At 47.3% G+C, this 15,222-nt stretch overlaps 5 protein-coding genes across 5 annotated transcripts; 1 reads left to right on the forward strand and 4 right to left on the reverse strand.

Annotated features, from left to right (window-relative positions):
• Positions 1–8: 8 nt before the first annotated feature.
• FOBCDRAFT_206782 (uncharacterized protein) lies at positions 9–1,819 on the reverse strand (the record flags this gene model as incomplete). Its single annotated transcript, XM_031190722.2, has 6 exons — positions 9–233; positions 299–582; positions 635–931; positions 994–1,163; positions 1,220–1,530; positions 1,598–1,819. The coding sequence occupies 6 exons, from the start codon at positions 1,817–1,819 to the stop codon at positions 9–11; spliced, it is 1,509 nt and encodes a 502-aa protein (XP_031034707.2).
• A 994-nt stretch (positions 1,820–2,813) lies between these two features.
• Positions 2,814–3,852, reverse strand: FOBCDRAFT_145027 (uncharacterized protein; the record flags this gene model as incomplete). The annotated part of the gene is made up of 2 exons (XM_059608201.1): positions 2,814–3,434; positions 3,559–3,852. The coding sequence occupies 2 exons, from the start codon at positions 3,850–3,852 to the stop codon at positions 2,814–2,816; spliced, it is 915 nt and encodes a 304-aa protein (XP_059465894.1).
• Positions 3,853–4,461: 609 nt separating this feature from the next.
• On the forward strand, positions 4,462–7,353 carry FOBCDRAFT_144336 (uncharacterized protein; the record flags this gene model as incomplete). Its single annotated transcript, XM_059608182.1, has 12 exons — positions 4,462–4,816; positions 4,876–5,275; positions 5,328–5,438; positions 5,563–5,680; positions 5,732–5,765; positions 5,823–6,136; positions 6,341–6,562; positions 6,611–6,725; positions 6,784–6,909; positions 6,990–7,086; positions 7,146–7,214; positions 7,272–7,353. The coding sequence occupies 12 exons, from the start codon at positions 4,462–4,464 to the stop codon at positions 7,351–7,353; spliced, it is 2,043 nt and encodes a 680-aa protein (XP_059465895.1).
• Positions 7,354–8,034: 681 nt separating this feature from the next.
• On the reverse strand, positions 8,035–12,639 carry FOBCDRAFT_190235 (P-loop containing nucleoside triphosphate hydrolase protein; the record flags this gene model as incomplete). The annotated part of the gene is made up of 11 exons (XM_031190725.3): positions 8,035–8,144; positions 8,209–8,642; positions 8,696–8,814; positions 8,872–10,526; positions 10,596–11,411; positions 11,467–11,637; positions 11,688–12,023; positions 12,079–12,133; positions 12,200–12,284; positions 12,346–12,451; positions 12,526–12,639. 11 exons carry the CDS (start codon positions 12,637–12,639, stop codon positions 8,118–8,120), a joined length of 3,918 nt encoding a protein of 1,305 aa, XP_031034710.2. The 3' UTR covers positions 8,035–8,117.
• An 843-nt stretch (positions 12,640–13,482) lies between these two features.
• FOBCDRAFT_206786 (ketopantoate reductase PanE/ApbA C terminal-domain-containing protein) lies at positions 13,483–14,985 on the reverse strand (the record flags this gene model as incomplete). The annotated part of the gene is made up of 2 exons (XM_031190726.3): positions 13,483–13,507; positions 13,673–14,985. The coding sequence occupies 2 exons, from the start codon at positions 14,983–14,985 to the stop codon at positions 13,483–13,485; spliced, it is 1,338 nt and encodes a 445-aa protein (XP_031034711.3).
• Between the last annotated feature and the right edge of the window lie 237 nt (positions 14,986–15,222).

Genomic DNA, 15,222 nt, shown 5'->3' on the forward strand with positions numbered 1-15,222 from the left:
CATAGCCTTCATTCCGAACCATTGTTCTCCTTGGTTGTCTTTGCCACACCCAACTTTTCAGCGCAAACTTGAGGGTTGAACAGAAACGCCTTGCCATGCTGCGCAACCTTAGTTGACTCTGCTGGAAGATCCACACCGAGGGGTAGAAGAAGCTTAAAGAGAAAAGGACTGAGATATGGGGATGGTCTGGTTTCATCTGTGGCAATCTCCGGGTTGACGGTAATGTTGTCGATCTGCAGTAGATCTCACGTATTAAAAAGTGCTTCTGAGGCTCTTAAAAAGGTATGTAGTTTCTTACCTCCTCTATAATGCGAGTCATGTTGAAGCGGCACTTGAGCCGAGCTTCTTCCAGACCAGTGATGGTCGGGGGGAACGCCTTGTCTAATCCAGGAGATTGACATGTCTTGGGCTTCGGAAGAGGCGGAGCTTTTTCGTTCTTCGTGTCAAGATTGGCCTCGGGGCCAGGGACCATGACCTCGCTGCCCTCGGTAGATTCAGGCCCAGTTCCTGGTGTAGGCTCCTGGGTTGAATTCTCACTCCTTGCTTCGCGCCATTTATCAGCGATGACCTTCGCTGCGTCAACTGTCCAAACGTCAGGTTGGACCTCCTACAAAAGTGATGAGATAATATTTACTGGCTTCTTGAACACGAAAGTTCTCGATCAGCGCTTTTTTGCCCTCAGAGACCTCAAATGCCAGGACCTGGATCGTACTGAGAATGGCCTTGTAGTCGAGGTAGGCCTCATGCAGCACATTTGTGTATGTTCCAGTCTTGTCATACCTAGGTAGATCAAAAGCCTGGGTTTCGTGGAAACTTCGTAAAGCCGTGTATCTGGTGAGCAATGCGTGAGTACGCATGGGAGTCCTGGCACAAAGATCAGGAAACATTAGCGCAACATCCTTCATGGTGTCAAAGTCCCAGTCTTTTTTCTCTGTATTACAATCAAGATGTATCAGCTCATGATTGCCTAAAGATTGCGAAGGCTGGACTTACGTTCCTTCAGATGTTGACCACCACCACTCCACATAACAGAAACAGACACTTCGTTCTCAGCGGCAATGTCATTCTTGATCTTGTCGAACTTGGCATTGATATCGAGCATGAACTCTTTCTTGTCACTCTCCGGAGCCGGGCTCTTGTTGCGTGTGTAGGCGATTCTAGCACTGGAGGGCTTGTTAAGACGTATTGCTTCAGAACAAATCTTGTAAGACAGACTTACTCGGCAGCAATGTTGTGCGCCTCATCTCGGTTCTTGGCCTTGATACTGATGACAGCCAGGAACTCACCTCCCTCTTGCCAGCCAGAAATAAAGGAATCTCCATAAATATCTACCAGGCGCTTCTGGGAGTCGTCCTTGAACTTGGTGATGCTATTGAACTTGGTGAGAGAGTGATCATAGATGATCTGGTTGACGACCTTGACAGAGACCATAATGTTGACATCGCTCTCTTTGATTTTGTTCGTATTGATAAACTTGCCGCTGCCATCAGCGGTCAACTGGTCGTATTTTATGTTGAAGGCACCATTTATCTACGTCATGGTCAGTTTTGAAAAGGCTATGACATTATGATATTATGATATTATGACATATGCTCACATTCATCTCGTCTGTAACATCAGTCGATTTTTCGATGATGCTGGTCTTGTAAATGACAGACTGGGGAACTTCCTCCTCTGACTGCTTTTGCCTGACTTCTCCAGAACCCTTGTTGTTCGGCTCGCGCACAACCGCATTATCAACGCAGAGGGTCTGTGTGAATGAATTGAAGCCAGAGCCCAGCTTCATGGCCGTATTATAAGGAACCAGTTGAGTAGCCATTGTGTGAGTTGATGTCAAGGATATCGTGAAATCGTCAAAGAGATGCGATGTGGTTCAAATCAAGAGAATATTCGTCAGCAAGTAACAGATTTTAGGATGTATCGTGAGGATTTGCGAAAGGTCTCTAAGATAAGAAATGATAATTGTAGCTTCTTGCAAAATATGTTCCAATGAGAACTGAACTTTTGGAGACGCCACGAAGGACGAGCTAGGCCTTGGAGAGCCTTGCATTCTGACCACCATCTGCGTCAGCATTATTTCCACGACTACCAAAAGGCGGCTGACTGGCTTTCTTGGTTGGGACATGTAATCAAACATTTGTCTCAATAACCAATAATCAGCTTCAATTCCTGAGGAGGGCATAGGTTAATTCCTAGATGCGAGTGGTGTCGTTGCGGCTGAACGGAATTTGACTTTCATGCTGCTCTAGTTAACCTTGATCGACAGCTAGTTCGTTACTAAATTCCTTACTAAGAGCGGCATGGCTTTCTGAATGGGATAAAACAACGCCGAATATCTGGAATGATGGCGGGTTGGCCCGCACCTGACTAGATGACCTTGGGTCCTTAGCTAAGACATGAGGTGCTCAAGATTTCATTGCCATGGACTCCGAACTTCAGCTCCGCGTCTTCTAGTTTGTCAGAATTTCAGCAAAGTTGAGCAACACCTCATCACGGCATATACGCATCAGGACTATGGACAGTTAATTGCACAATTCCAGTCAAGAGACACCCCAGTAGTAACTACAATACCGTCCAATAAACGAGTAGTACTTAAATTACATCAGGTCAGATGGTCCGATGCATGTGATTGCGCTTTGATGGGTAACGGCCTATTGTTGATGGTGGCACCATGTCGTTGAATCCGTGATTGTAGTGTACTAGTTCGTCTTATCTGCATTAGGCATGTAATCACCAAGGAAACGGAAATGGCAGAGTTGCTTTTCTTTCTATTTTCCAATTCAAACTAAGCAAAGTTAATATGTATGATATCACTAACGCATATTGATTCTTCTACGAGCAAGAAGATATTGATACTCTCGGAGCGTCGCAAAAGGAGCCAGTAACAATTCCGTGACAAGCCCTCTATCACAGAGGTGATCAACCACTTCCTGATACACTGTGTCCTCGTAGCCCAGTGAGAAATCCTTCCATAATGTCTCAGTAGCCCTGGCTGCAATCGTCATTGCTCGCTGCTTATTCTTAGCAGCCACGTCACCCATACGAACTATGTCGTCGTCCGTTTGGACCGAGAAGGTGGAGTGAAAGTCCATGAGCGAGTCGAACGCATCAACCCTGATCAAACCCTCGTTGCTAGCCGATGCTGATAATTCGTTGATAGACTTGTGGACTTTGGCCCAAGCCACCTTGCCTTTGGCAACTGCACGTTTAGCATCGAAGAATGTCTTGTTGGCGAGTTTCCCAGAGATAATGGTGTCGTTCACTGCACCCACGCGATATCCTGCTACGTAAAAGTCGCCATATATTTTTTGAAACTCGATGATCGGGTCAGAAGATGTGTTCAAGAGTCTAACTGCATCTGTGTCCAGTTGAGGAACGCGGAGCATTTCGATCTGACCACATATATGGTCCGCACGAACGCTAATATTTGAAGCCTGTCCAAAAAGAATTAGCCATCTTCATTGTTATTCTCAAGACGATATAAACAACGTTTCTATTATTGTGCACGCTTTTCTCAAGGCTTCCTGTAACAGAAGCAGAGAGAAACCCTTTGCCTACTGATCCGCTGATGGCGAAGCTCGCGTTCTCAGATGCGTAGGCGATGCTTGAGCCTGACTCGTCCCTTATCGCCGTGATCTGACATTTTCGATATTGGAGAGGTGTATTGTCCACATCTTTGAATGCCGAGGATTTCATAAAAAACTCATCTTGCTCTCGCTGCCGACTGTTAAAGCCTTTGCCTAGTCGTACTGTGTTTTTACCCCATGGTACTGAGAATGGGGTTTGATTGATGGCGATATATTTGACTGTAGGATGAAAAGGATTTTCCGGGAAGACATCTACAAGGTCCATTGTCTCCTCTTCTGGTATCGCTGATCGTAGCCGAATTTCAACATACGTGTAAAGAGGAGCCTTTTAAAAAGATGAACTGGCTACACCCTGCGCTATTTTTTTTAAATTTCTTTTCGGCTAATGTTAGTATCCGTGCTCGTTGTATCTCCGGATGTGCGACAACTAACCTAGGAAGAGGACGTCCACCACTCCGCCGCCGTGGCTGCTAGAGATCACCGGGGTTGTGGTGATTGATCGCCTCCCTAGCCCGTCTCTGCTATTTCAGCTTTGTAAATTTACGCCAGAGGGGTTTGTGTCAAAGAAGAAAAACATCATTTTGTTGCTACAGAGGAAAAGGTTAGATTAGTGAACCTGCGCCACAGACATTACCCATTCCATACTTATCCAAACACCAAGTCTTAGACAGTTTAAGCCATGCATACACAACGGAAGGTCGTGAACTATCACATCCAATGTATGGGGCTTCTTACTCGTCACTGTCATTTGGCTACTTAGGTGCGTCTCAAAAACCCCAGTAAAATCTCTACACTCATTTGGTTCATCATTCTCCATACTCACCTTGCTTGGTCTTTCTGCAATCATCCACTATCCATCCCAATCTATATCATCATGGCTCTCATGTTGGCACCGTACAATGGCGCCATGCGCTTAGGCATGGGCTTCAACTCCTACACCCAAACTCTTTGTGTCAATGATGTTGTCCGCAAGCCTGGCAATATTCCTGCAGCTGAGACTGACTTGCGTGCTGCGCAACTTACCCAGAAGACAGATGCTGCTACCTTCAAATCTAAGCAAATAACTGCGGGTACTCAGCAGGACCAGCCTCAAGAGGTGCTTGATGGAGCAAGTGGGACCATTTCCAGGGTGGTTGTTGATGGACAGAAGGAAGTCAGTCAGGTGGTGAGCTGGGAGGCCAGCTTTATTGAGAATGGTTCAGAGGTTCTCAAGAAGCTCGACGTAAGCGGTATGGCATGAATTTCAACCAATGTTTGAAGACGAAATAATATTGATCGTTTGATGCAGGTGCTCTCTCTATCAAAATGGCAGGCATGGGTCAACTGTCCGGCAAGGCTGCGTTCGTAGACTCTACTGATATCAAAAATGCTGATATTAAGTATCTGGTGCACGTCAAGGTTACAAACCAACGGCTGATTGCTGACAACATCACTGAGTTTGCCCCAATTGACTATATCGAGCCAGGACAGTTCACGGAAATCTATGGTGACTGCTTCATCTCCGGCTTTATTGAGGGTGGCGAGTTTGACGCCCTTGTCACCGTCACTACTGAGGAAACCATAAAGAAGAACAGTCTGTCTGGCGGGCTTGAGCTCGGGGCAAATATCAGTGGTTTCGACGTGTCTGGTCAAGTGCACGGCGGAGTTGAAAATAACTCTAATGACAAGAAAGCTCGAACCAAGATTAGGTAAGGCTCATTTGGTAGTGTATTATGCGTCAACTCTGACTACTCACTTTAGCGTTACATGGTCTGGTGGTGGTGACATTCGGAACGATAATATCAAAGAGTGGACTTTGGAAAGTCTCAAAGCGGTAGCCATGAGCTTTCCAGATGCAGTCGCTGTTTGTGAGTGAAGAAGCCTCACCATATCCATGCTAATTCATTTTGATTAATTTTACGCGTCACAGGCCCGCAGCGAGTGAGGCGAGTATTTCAAACCCCTAGCAAGAAACTCTACTGACACTGATCTGCAGCGCCGTTCTGACCAAGTATACCTCTTTGCGAAGTTACCACGAGCAGACCAGGAAAGGTTCGCCACTGGACTATGAAAACGCTGGAGTTTATACTGCCGCTTTATATGATGCATACACTGTAAGTAAAGAACCTGGAAACATACTAAGAATAACTATTAACAAGAAACAGGATTACAAGATGATGTGGGGTCAAATTCATACCAGTATGCCTCTCCCGAGTGTTCAATATTTCCAAGATTGGGTTGACATTTGATTTTCAGTGATTGGAGGGTTTAACACAAATGAGATTAGGCTCTTCACTCGTGAAGCTTTGACAATCCCGAAAGACTTTGTTGAAGATATGAAGAAAGACCAGGAGAACAAAAAAACACACTACAATGAGCGTGTCAAAGCTAGGGAGGAGGCGGAAAATGCTGCTGCTCTTGCCCCTTATACGCCAAACAAGACGCGAGATGATAAACCTATCGAGAAGCCATTGCCAATCAACAAATTCGAGCCTTATAAAGCAGATATTTTTGGTCTAGAAAAGGCGGCCCACGATTGCCGATTTGAGATGATCAAGATTGTTCGAGAGGTAGGTAAAACCCTTATGTCTATATGCTATTGTCGAGGTACTAACATGATTTGGAAAGGTTGATGCAGTTACAAGAGACCCACTTGTTGCTTGTGATCCCGAACGGATCTCGCAATATCTTAGTCCCAATGTCTTCAGATTGTTACTCCCAGCAAGTTACTCCCTTCCTTCCAAGTCCAAGAAATGCTGCTAACGTCCGCTTAGACGTTAAAGGAAGAACCCCTACCTACTTACGAAGAGTGGAAAGCGACCAAGGATGATCTGGTAATCCAGAAGAATGACGTCAGGTCTAAACAAGACAGTATCAACGAACTGAAAAAAGAATTAGAGACTACCAAGGATAATCTGAAGAACCAGAAGAACGACGTCAACTCTAAAGAAGAAAAGATCAACGAACTGAAGAAGAAATTAGAGGCTGCTCTTATTGTAAGTCTGTATTGTCTTTCCAGTATCCTGATTAACTTCCTGAGTTAGACCCCTCGAAAAGCCAATGACAGTCAACTAGACGATCGTCTGCCACTCCAGTATGACAAAGCAATTGTGATGTTCATGAATATCGCATCTCAGTTGGCCCTTGATGCTGGGCGAGGTAAGACATCGCCCGAATTGTACTCTCTTCTTGACAAGATAACTGACTCACTTATTAGACGGGTTCAAAGCCCACGGCTTTGAATATGACTTGACTTATGATAAACAGAAGTTTAGACTTGAAAAGGTTTACAGCTCGTCCACTAAAGACGATCCATGGACCATTGCTCGTGTAGATGATAATCGTGAGTAAGCGCTAGTCATAGAGCGATCAGATCGGTGGCTAACTTATCTACTAAAGAAAGGCTGTACTTCGACAAAACAGTTACAGAACACCAGTTCCGAGTTGGGAGATCTCCCCCAGATATGCAAGACCATTGGTACATTGTTCGTGGGTCAGCGAGTCGTGCTGGCTCTTGGGTGTAAGTATCCGCCTCTGCTTGTTTACACGAGTTTCATTTGAAACTGATAAAATCGATAGACTGAAGAATGCGGAATCTAACACATGCATCGAGCTGAAGGACAATTCGAGGTGGAACGGGCATGACGGGTAAGTCCTTGTTTCTGGAGCCTTCATTGTATGACAGTCATGCGCTAATACGTACAGGGTTCCAATTATTCCCGGTAGTCCCAGTGACGACCGTGATACTGCCAATTGGGTTATTATTGTTAGAGAGATGGCCAGCTAGTTGGTCAAGGTTGTTAGTGATGAACTATTTGTCTTCAAAGTACTGTCAATAAGAGGTTTTGCCTTGAACGAAATTAATACTATTTTCTCAGCCAACGCAAAAAAAGGTTCGTATGTTGTAAGATGTTTACGATATACAACAGGGTTTATGTCCATGATCCAGAACGAGTTATTTTTCATGACTCCGAAAGGGTTCTGATGGGCAGTTGGGCAAGTTCTAACGATCCTTTGACTCTATATCTAACAACCACATAGCTAGTGTGTAATTGAACCAGCATGAAAACCTCTCGCTCAATTGGGTCAGTATTCACGACATCGGTTGGCAGTATCGTTGCCACCAATCATACTGGAATACATTTTATTTGGCATATCCCACCCAGTACCCAGGAGATTCAATAACTGTCTTGGATAGAATACTAATATATTTTGTCTTTATAATTAGCTAGTAATTTAGTCGCCGCGTAAAGGTTTAGGCACGAGCCCCTAATCCCAACTATATTATGTAGAGTATCATATAGTTCCGATCAAATTATTCCTTCATCGGCTTGCTCTACATCGACTCGCTTTACTAAAATGTGACACACGAGTGGCGGCACCATAGAGATTAGGCTCTTTGATGACGCAAACTGAAGCGGTGGCTGACATCTGGGCTAGATCACAAGAGGTGTTGGAATGACGTAGATATCGGCATATCTCAATGAATTAAAATACAGTAAAGACAAATAAGATAAGGTCTAGCGGCAGCGGCAATACTCAACATGGCATCTACTTATCCAAAGCCTGGCTTTGGCACTGTTTTGAAGTCAGCACGCAGCTCAATTAAGGCCCTGTGATTCCAGGGCACGAAAAGACTTACCATTTGCCAGTAAACACCACGCGCAGCCAGTAACTCCCGATGGCTCCCCTTCTCAATCAACTTGCCCTCACCAAGAACAAAGATCACGTCGGCATTTTGCACCGTCGCAAGACGATGAGCAACGACGACCATAGTGTGCCCTTTGCCAGCTCGCTCAAAAGCCTCTTGAACCAGCCTCTCACTCTCCGAATCAAGAGAACTTGTCGCTTCGTCGAGGAGCAAGATATCAGGGTTTCGCATCAAAGCCCGGGCGATAGCGACGCGCTGTCGTTGACCACCTGAGAGGGTCACGCCACGTGAACCTACCTGGGTTTGGTATCCTTCTGGGAGGGACATGATGAACTCGTGGATTGATGCTTCTTGACATACGCGATGGACAGTTGCGTCGTCGACATTACCCTCGACGCCGAGGAGGATGTTCTCTCGTAATGTGCCTGTAAGAAAATTAACTACGTCATTTTATAATGGTGCGATCTGTTTGACATACCTTGGAACAAGCTTGACTCTTGAGCAACAAGAGAGAGATGACGACGGTACGTGTAGACGTTGTTGGCGGCGATGTCTTGACCATTGCAGAGGATGCGACCGTGATTAGGGTCGTAGAATCTGTTAATAGCATCATGTCAGCATTCATCCCAATTATGCCAAGAAGTGTCTGCGTACCTTTCAAGAAGAGAGACGATGCTACTCTTTCCACTGCCTGACGCGCCAACAAGAGCAGCGAACTGGCCCTTCTCAATCGTGAGACTGAGGCCCTGGAAGACAGGCACGTCACGAGTAGGATACTTGAAGTGAATGTTGTCCAGTTCAATCTTCATACCATCGCCATGAGAAATGAACTGTGCGCCAGTAGCTTCAGATCCGTCCTTCACCTGACTATCCCTCAATCCAAGGATACGATTGGCAGCAGCGCGTACTTGAGCGACGTTGGGGCCAAAGCTCAGTGCGCGCCCAGTTGTCTCGCCCGCGTTCAAGACAGACATGAAGCACACGAAGAAGCTCTCTAGGTCATACTCCCCGCTGAGGAGAAGACGGCCGCCGTAGTACAGTACGATAGCCTGGCATCCTATTGTTGCGCTGTCGGAGAAGGCATACAGCAAGCTCACCCACCGAGCCTTTTTGAAGGCGTCCTTGACATGGTTGCTGTTGAGGGTGCGGAATTGATCGCAGATAGCACCTTCGAGAGTGAAAGATGCTACTGTACGGAACGCACCAATTGCTTCGGACGCGAACTTGGAGCTGTCGACGAATACGGCGTTGTTCATCTCTTCGAACTTGATCTCATACCGCATTCGCCAATACCCAGCGGCGAGGAGGATGGGGACAACTACACAAAGAGACACGAGGGCGAGCTTCCATGCAAAAGCCAGTGCGATGGCGATAGTTCCCATCAGAGTCCACAGGGCAATAAACACACTTGCCATGTTCGACCCCAAAAGCTCCTCAAGCTGACGCGGATCCTCAGCGCTCCTCGCAGCCATGGTCCCCTGCGAGTGATCATCATGATCAAAGAACGCAACCTTCTGATGCAAGATAGACAAAAAGTACTGCTTCTGGTACTTGGCACGAATAGTGCTCGCAGTACGCGTCGACAAGAAGAAAGTGGCGCAGTAGGCAAGACCAGCGGAGATAGCGAGGACAGTCCACATGAGCGACCAGAAGGAACTTTCGCTTCTGACCTTGGACTCGTCGGGGAGGTAGCCGAAGACTATGATGACTTTGGCGAAGAGCCAGGCTTGGAAGGGAACTGCTGCGCCGGCGCAGGCGGAGAAGAAGAGCGTTAGGGCCATCATCCACCAATTGGACTTGGTCTCGTAGAAGAAGCGGCCGAAGCTAGAGAGGAGCCCTTTGTTCTTGGCTTTCTTCTCTTGGGGCATGTCTTCGATGGTGGACTCGGTGTGTGCCTTATCATGAACAGAAGACGACCGCTCCTCCTTAACAAGCACCTCATTCTCCCCCTTCTGTTCTCCCAACGACAACGCCTGAGCATTGACGAGATTATAATAAAGACCAGTCTCATCAGTCAAGAGCCCATCATGAGTACCAGACTGAATAACCTGTCCCTGTCGCAGAACAACAATCCTATCAGCCTTCTTGATAGTAGAAAGGCGATGTGCGATAACGATTGTTGTTCTGTTCCTGGAGGCTCGGTCGAGGGCTGCTTGTACGATTCGTTCGCCGCGGACGTCGATTGCGCTTGTGGCTTCGTCGAGGATGAGGATTGCGGGACGTCGGATTATGGCGCGGGCAATGGCGATGCGTTGACGTTGGCCGCCTGAGAGTTTGATGCCGACTTCGCCGACGGCGGTGTTGTAGCCCTATAGTGAGAGGAAAAGGTTATTATTTTGCTTGAAGCACCAAAGTTGGCAATGGGTGATCTGACGTACCTCGGGAAGTTTCTCAATGAACTCGTCTGCAAATGCCTCCTTGCATGCCTCATGCACCATCTCCCTCTTCTTCTCTTCAGGCTCATTCTCCCACTTTGTACCGATGAGACCATTGAGAACGTTGCTGTAGATGGTGTCATTGAAGAGGAATGGTTCCTGCTGGACAAGTCCGATCTGCGATCGCCACCACTTGACGTTGATGTCATCAAGAAAGTGGCCACATGTAGAAATTCGGCCACGGAGCTCAACAGGCGGTCCTGTTTCGTCTCCTGCGAACGAAAGCTCCTGTAACTCTTGCTCGTCCTCCTCTTTGTCGCCGTTCTTCTTCTTATCGGTGTCACCCTTCGCCGGCTTCTCGACTGGTTTGGAGATGACGTACTGGTCTTTGAGACTGTACCATCGCTCTACAAGACCGACGATTGTACTCTTGCCTGAGCCAGAGGGACCGACAATCGCCGTGACCTTGCCTGTTTCAATTCGCAGATTGAGGTTATCGAGGATCTTGACGTGCGGTCGACTGGGGTAAGCGAAAGTGACGTCCTCCAAGACGATGTCTTCTGTCACAGACACATCTGGGTCGGTGAGATGGCCTGGCTCAGGTCGGGGTGCATCAATAACCGTGAAGAACTCGCAAGCTGCGACTGTCGCTTTGCTAACTGCTAGAAGCGGCGTAGAGATTCTTTCCATTGCCGTCACAATCATCATGACAGAGAACAAGACGACAATGATTGCTCCGAGCTGATTGATCTTATCGTCGAGTAAAAGCCTGGTTCCGTACCAGAATGCGAGGCCAAATGCAGCGTAACTGCTGAAGAACTGCATTCATGTCATGTTAGCGGATTGCAGTACAGAAAGGCTGTTTGGGACATACCACTAAGCCATATTGAAGCGCGATAAACGGGCCAGCAAATTGCGCATGCTTCTTTGCCTCTTCAACGAATTTGCCGTACTTGTTACCAATACGTGATTCGGCGCCGTAAGCGACAATCATTCGAATGCCGCTCATGGCTTCGCTAGCTACAGACATCGCCAGAGCTTCGGACTAACTCTTGCATCAGCGACATCTTGCAGGATCGAAGAATCGGTACATACTTTGGTCTGGTTCGTCTGGCCCTTGGTAATGTAAGGAAGTACCAGGCTGACACTGAAAGTGATGAAGACGACGGCAGTGAATGTCACGAGAGAGAGCTGCCAGCTGTAGATGAACGCGACGATGATTGAAGCGATCATTGTGGCATTGTACTCCACAAAAACACCCAACTTCTCAGAAATTCCGAGCTGCAGAGTGTTTCCAGTGGTCGTGATGATTGTGGTCGCGTATCCAGGGGGCATAGAGTCCAGTACATGGACACTTTGCGAGAACAATGCCGTGAAGTAATCCTGACGAATGGCGGAGGTTATTCTCACACCGGTCATACGAAATGCGAACTGAGAATTGGTAAGAAAATGTAGTAGAAACAATACACTGAGACAAAGAACGTACGTTGTTGATGTAGCCCAGCACAAGGCGACCGAGGAAGAGACCAAGCAAGTACAGACTATCGCGATGGGTATTAGAGATCTCAAGCGAAAACTAACATTTTCGTATCGCGGGTTAAACTCACCAAAGTTCGCTTAGCTTTGAGCGGAACTCATCGCCCGGAAGCGTTTCGGTGCCAGCATAGTCAGAGAACTTGCTAGCGAATTGACCTACAGTTCGACGGACTCATTAGTATCAAACTTCAAAGTCAGGCCTCATTTGTTCACTTACCGAAAACAATGTTCAGCAAAGGCAGGGTTATGCCGACACCGATCGAGGCTATTACACCGACGATATATGCCAGGAGGTCCCCTTTGGAGGCATACTTGAAAACTCTCTACATAACAGAAGAAGTTTTTGGTATTAGCTGCATATACTTGCTTCAACTTGATGGCGCTGTGGTTGTCATACCATATAATCCTGAAAGGTAGGTTCTCTCTCAGGACGTCCATCAACGCCCATCTCAGGATGCTTCTCCTCACCCTCCCCATTCGGCGCTGAATTCTCCGCTGTTCGTTTTCCCATAGTGAATACGTGACAGAGAAATGGTTTGCAAGCGTCAAGCCTCTCTTCTCACTCAACAGTACTGTATGTTACCCCAGACGCAACTGGGGGAAACGACAAATACCGTCCCTTGATCGGGCGCGCGGGCACGCATATTTTCCCGTCGGAATCTACCCAGAGTCCGAGGACCCGCTATATTTTAAGACATAGCGAAGGATTTCCATGCGTCAGCACGGCGCAGAAAAGGGAGTGGGATTCTTCTGGGCGTCGCATGATGACTGCATGGAACAAAGGAAAGGAATGTCGGCCGGGTGATTGTCTCAGCGGGGAGTGCAGTAGCGGTTTCTCACATGAGATGATACGTCTAGAGATTTCTTGGTTTCTTCAACGTGGCGGTGAAGTACATAATTGGGAGTGGTATGAAGTGGCGGTTGACGGTTGAGATGAGGGAGTGAGGCCAGCTAATGCTGTCAGGCGGGGAATTAAGTTGGGTTACGGCTCGAAGCGCTCGTCGGCAGTGGTCCACTGTCTTGTCTTAGAACATTCCCTTGCAGTCCAATCGGAATTTTCCATTTTACTCCGTGGCCATCCCTGGCGGCAGATTTAATGGCCCGTCTTTTCTTTTAGACAAGTCGCAGATTGGCGCGTGAATGTGATGTGATAGGCAAAATTGAGTTTGTGATGACATGTCGATCGCCGCTCGTATAATGCCCGATTGGGAATACGAGGTGGTCTCATGCTGATGTGAGGTAAGGATTCTCCGTACAGGGAGGTTTGGATTCACTGCTTGTCTGCTTTGGGCGAGCCGGAGTATGGACTACTACGGCAACTACGCATTGCCAATTAATAAAATGCCGTTCCAAGCTATTGGTAGTAGAATGTAAATAACCTGATAAAATAGTAGATAAGACCATTGTAATTAACCTAGCGTGTTAAAAATTAAGTTAAGTAATAATATTAAGATATTTACAGTAGTCTAGGCCTAATCTACCTGTATTACAGCAATGCTCTACCCAACTCCACCTTATCCAAGCTCTCACAGCGCTCAACTAACCCAATTAAGCCCCTGTGCACGCTAACATCTAGATCTGTATCCAAAAAACAAGCCATGTCTACAATCCAACCATTGAAGTCCCGAATCTCAGTCTTCCTTCCAGCCTCTATATCCTGTAGCATAGAGCTACGATGTTCAAATATCTTGTGACCAAATGCATAAAGCTTTGACTTCAAGATTGGCTGTGAGAACCTCTCTATCAACTTCTTTCGGACCATGGAATCGCTTTGCTGCAGATTGCAGTCCGGCCCATGTCGTAGAATTTGTTCAGCGTAGGAAGTGATAACTCTGCGGCTCGTATCGTGGTCAATAAGACCTTGGATGACAGCACTTGTTTGCCAGAGGAGCTCATCGATCACCCGTGTCAAAGGATCATCCGAGTCATAGGATGTAAACAATTCCCCCGTCTTGCAGCGCAGTAGAGCCGTGAGTGGATTGATTGCCGCATTCATGACCAACTTCTCCAGCTGAAGGAGCCAAATCTCCCCGGAGGACACCTGCTTCGTGTTCACAAGCGGTGTTGTGGCAATATGCCGGATAAAGAAGTCATCCAATGGCTGCCTCCACGGCGATTTGGGATCAGATGCCCAGAACACAGGCCCGATGTATGCGTCAGCCGGAGCCGCATGGACGCTCAGGAAAGGACCTGCCGATGCAACCCCATGACTCACGACACATGCGGAGAATGTTGGAGGATCACCGCTCGGGTATCGATGAGAGATGTATAAAGGGCCGTGGGGAGGCCAGAGTTTGCAGACTCCGTTCTGAGCAAAAACGATAGAGCTGCATCTCCCAAGGTAGCGACGAATGCGATCTGCTTCTGCGAGTCCAGCTTCTGCCTTTGTGGAGATGAAAATGTTGTGAAGTTTCTTTCCGCCTGCGACTTCTTTCACAGGACCGTAGTGAGGTCTTGTTTCGGTCCACCACTCAACGGTGAAGCATTTGTTGAGGAAGAGTTTGCCGCTGGTTAGGTCTGCGAGCCCGACGCCTTCACACGACGCCCACTGCGATAGCAGTTCCTTTCGATGAACGACTAGGGTGATGGGGAGTGCCTTGGGATGGCGAGCCATGTGAGTTGCGTACAATCGGCCAACGTTGCCAGGGCCGATGATATAGATGCGCTCATCAGATTCTGTTGAAGGATCGACACAGGCATCGTTGTCGTACTCTTCATCACTGTTGGAACTTCCCATGTCAATGCCTTCATCAAGCTTTGGCTGGATGTTGGCGGGAGACCAGGCGAATAGCTTTGGGGGCGGCCTTGTGTCGGCTAGGAGGGCCTTCAACCAGCTAGGGTGTTCTTGGGAAGCCATGGTGCTTGCAAATGGTCATGCCTTTTCCGAACAAGTTGGAGAGATTGAGTGCTGGTAAAGGACTTGATGTGTAAGTGTGTGTTTTGTTTACGGCTTTAATGTGTGATAGAGGTAGTGAAACGAGGAGATAGGAGGGCATTTGCTATACAGGGTGTCATAAAGGGTAATGGAAAGATACCTGGAATTATTTTAGACTACTATTACTATTTTTGTAAATTCATTTGTAATTAATTAGTA

This window comes from Fusarium oxysporum, chromosome IX (genome assembly GCF_013085055.1).
Source record: "Fusarium oxysporum Fo47 chromosome IX, complete sequence".
In the NCBI taxonomy this organism is placed as follows: Eukaryota; Fungi; Ascomycota; class Sordariomycetes; order Hypocreales; family Nectriaceae; genus Fusarium; species Fusarium oxysporum.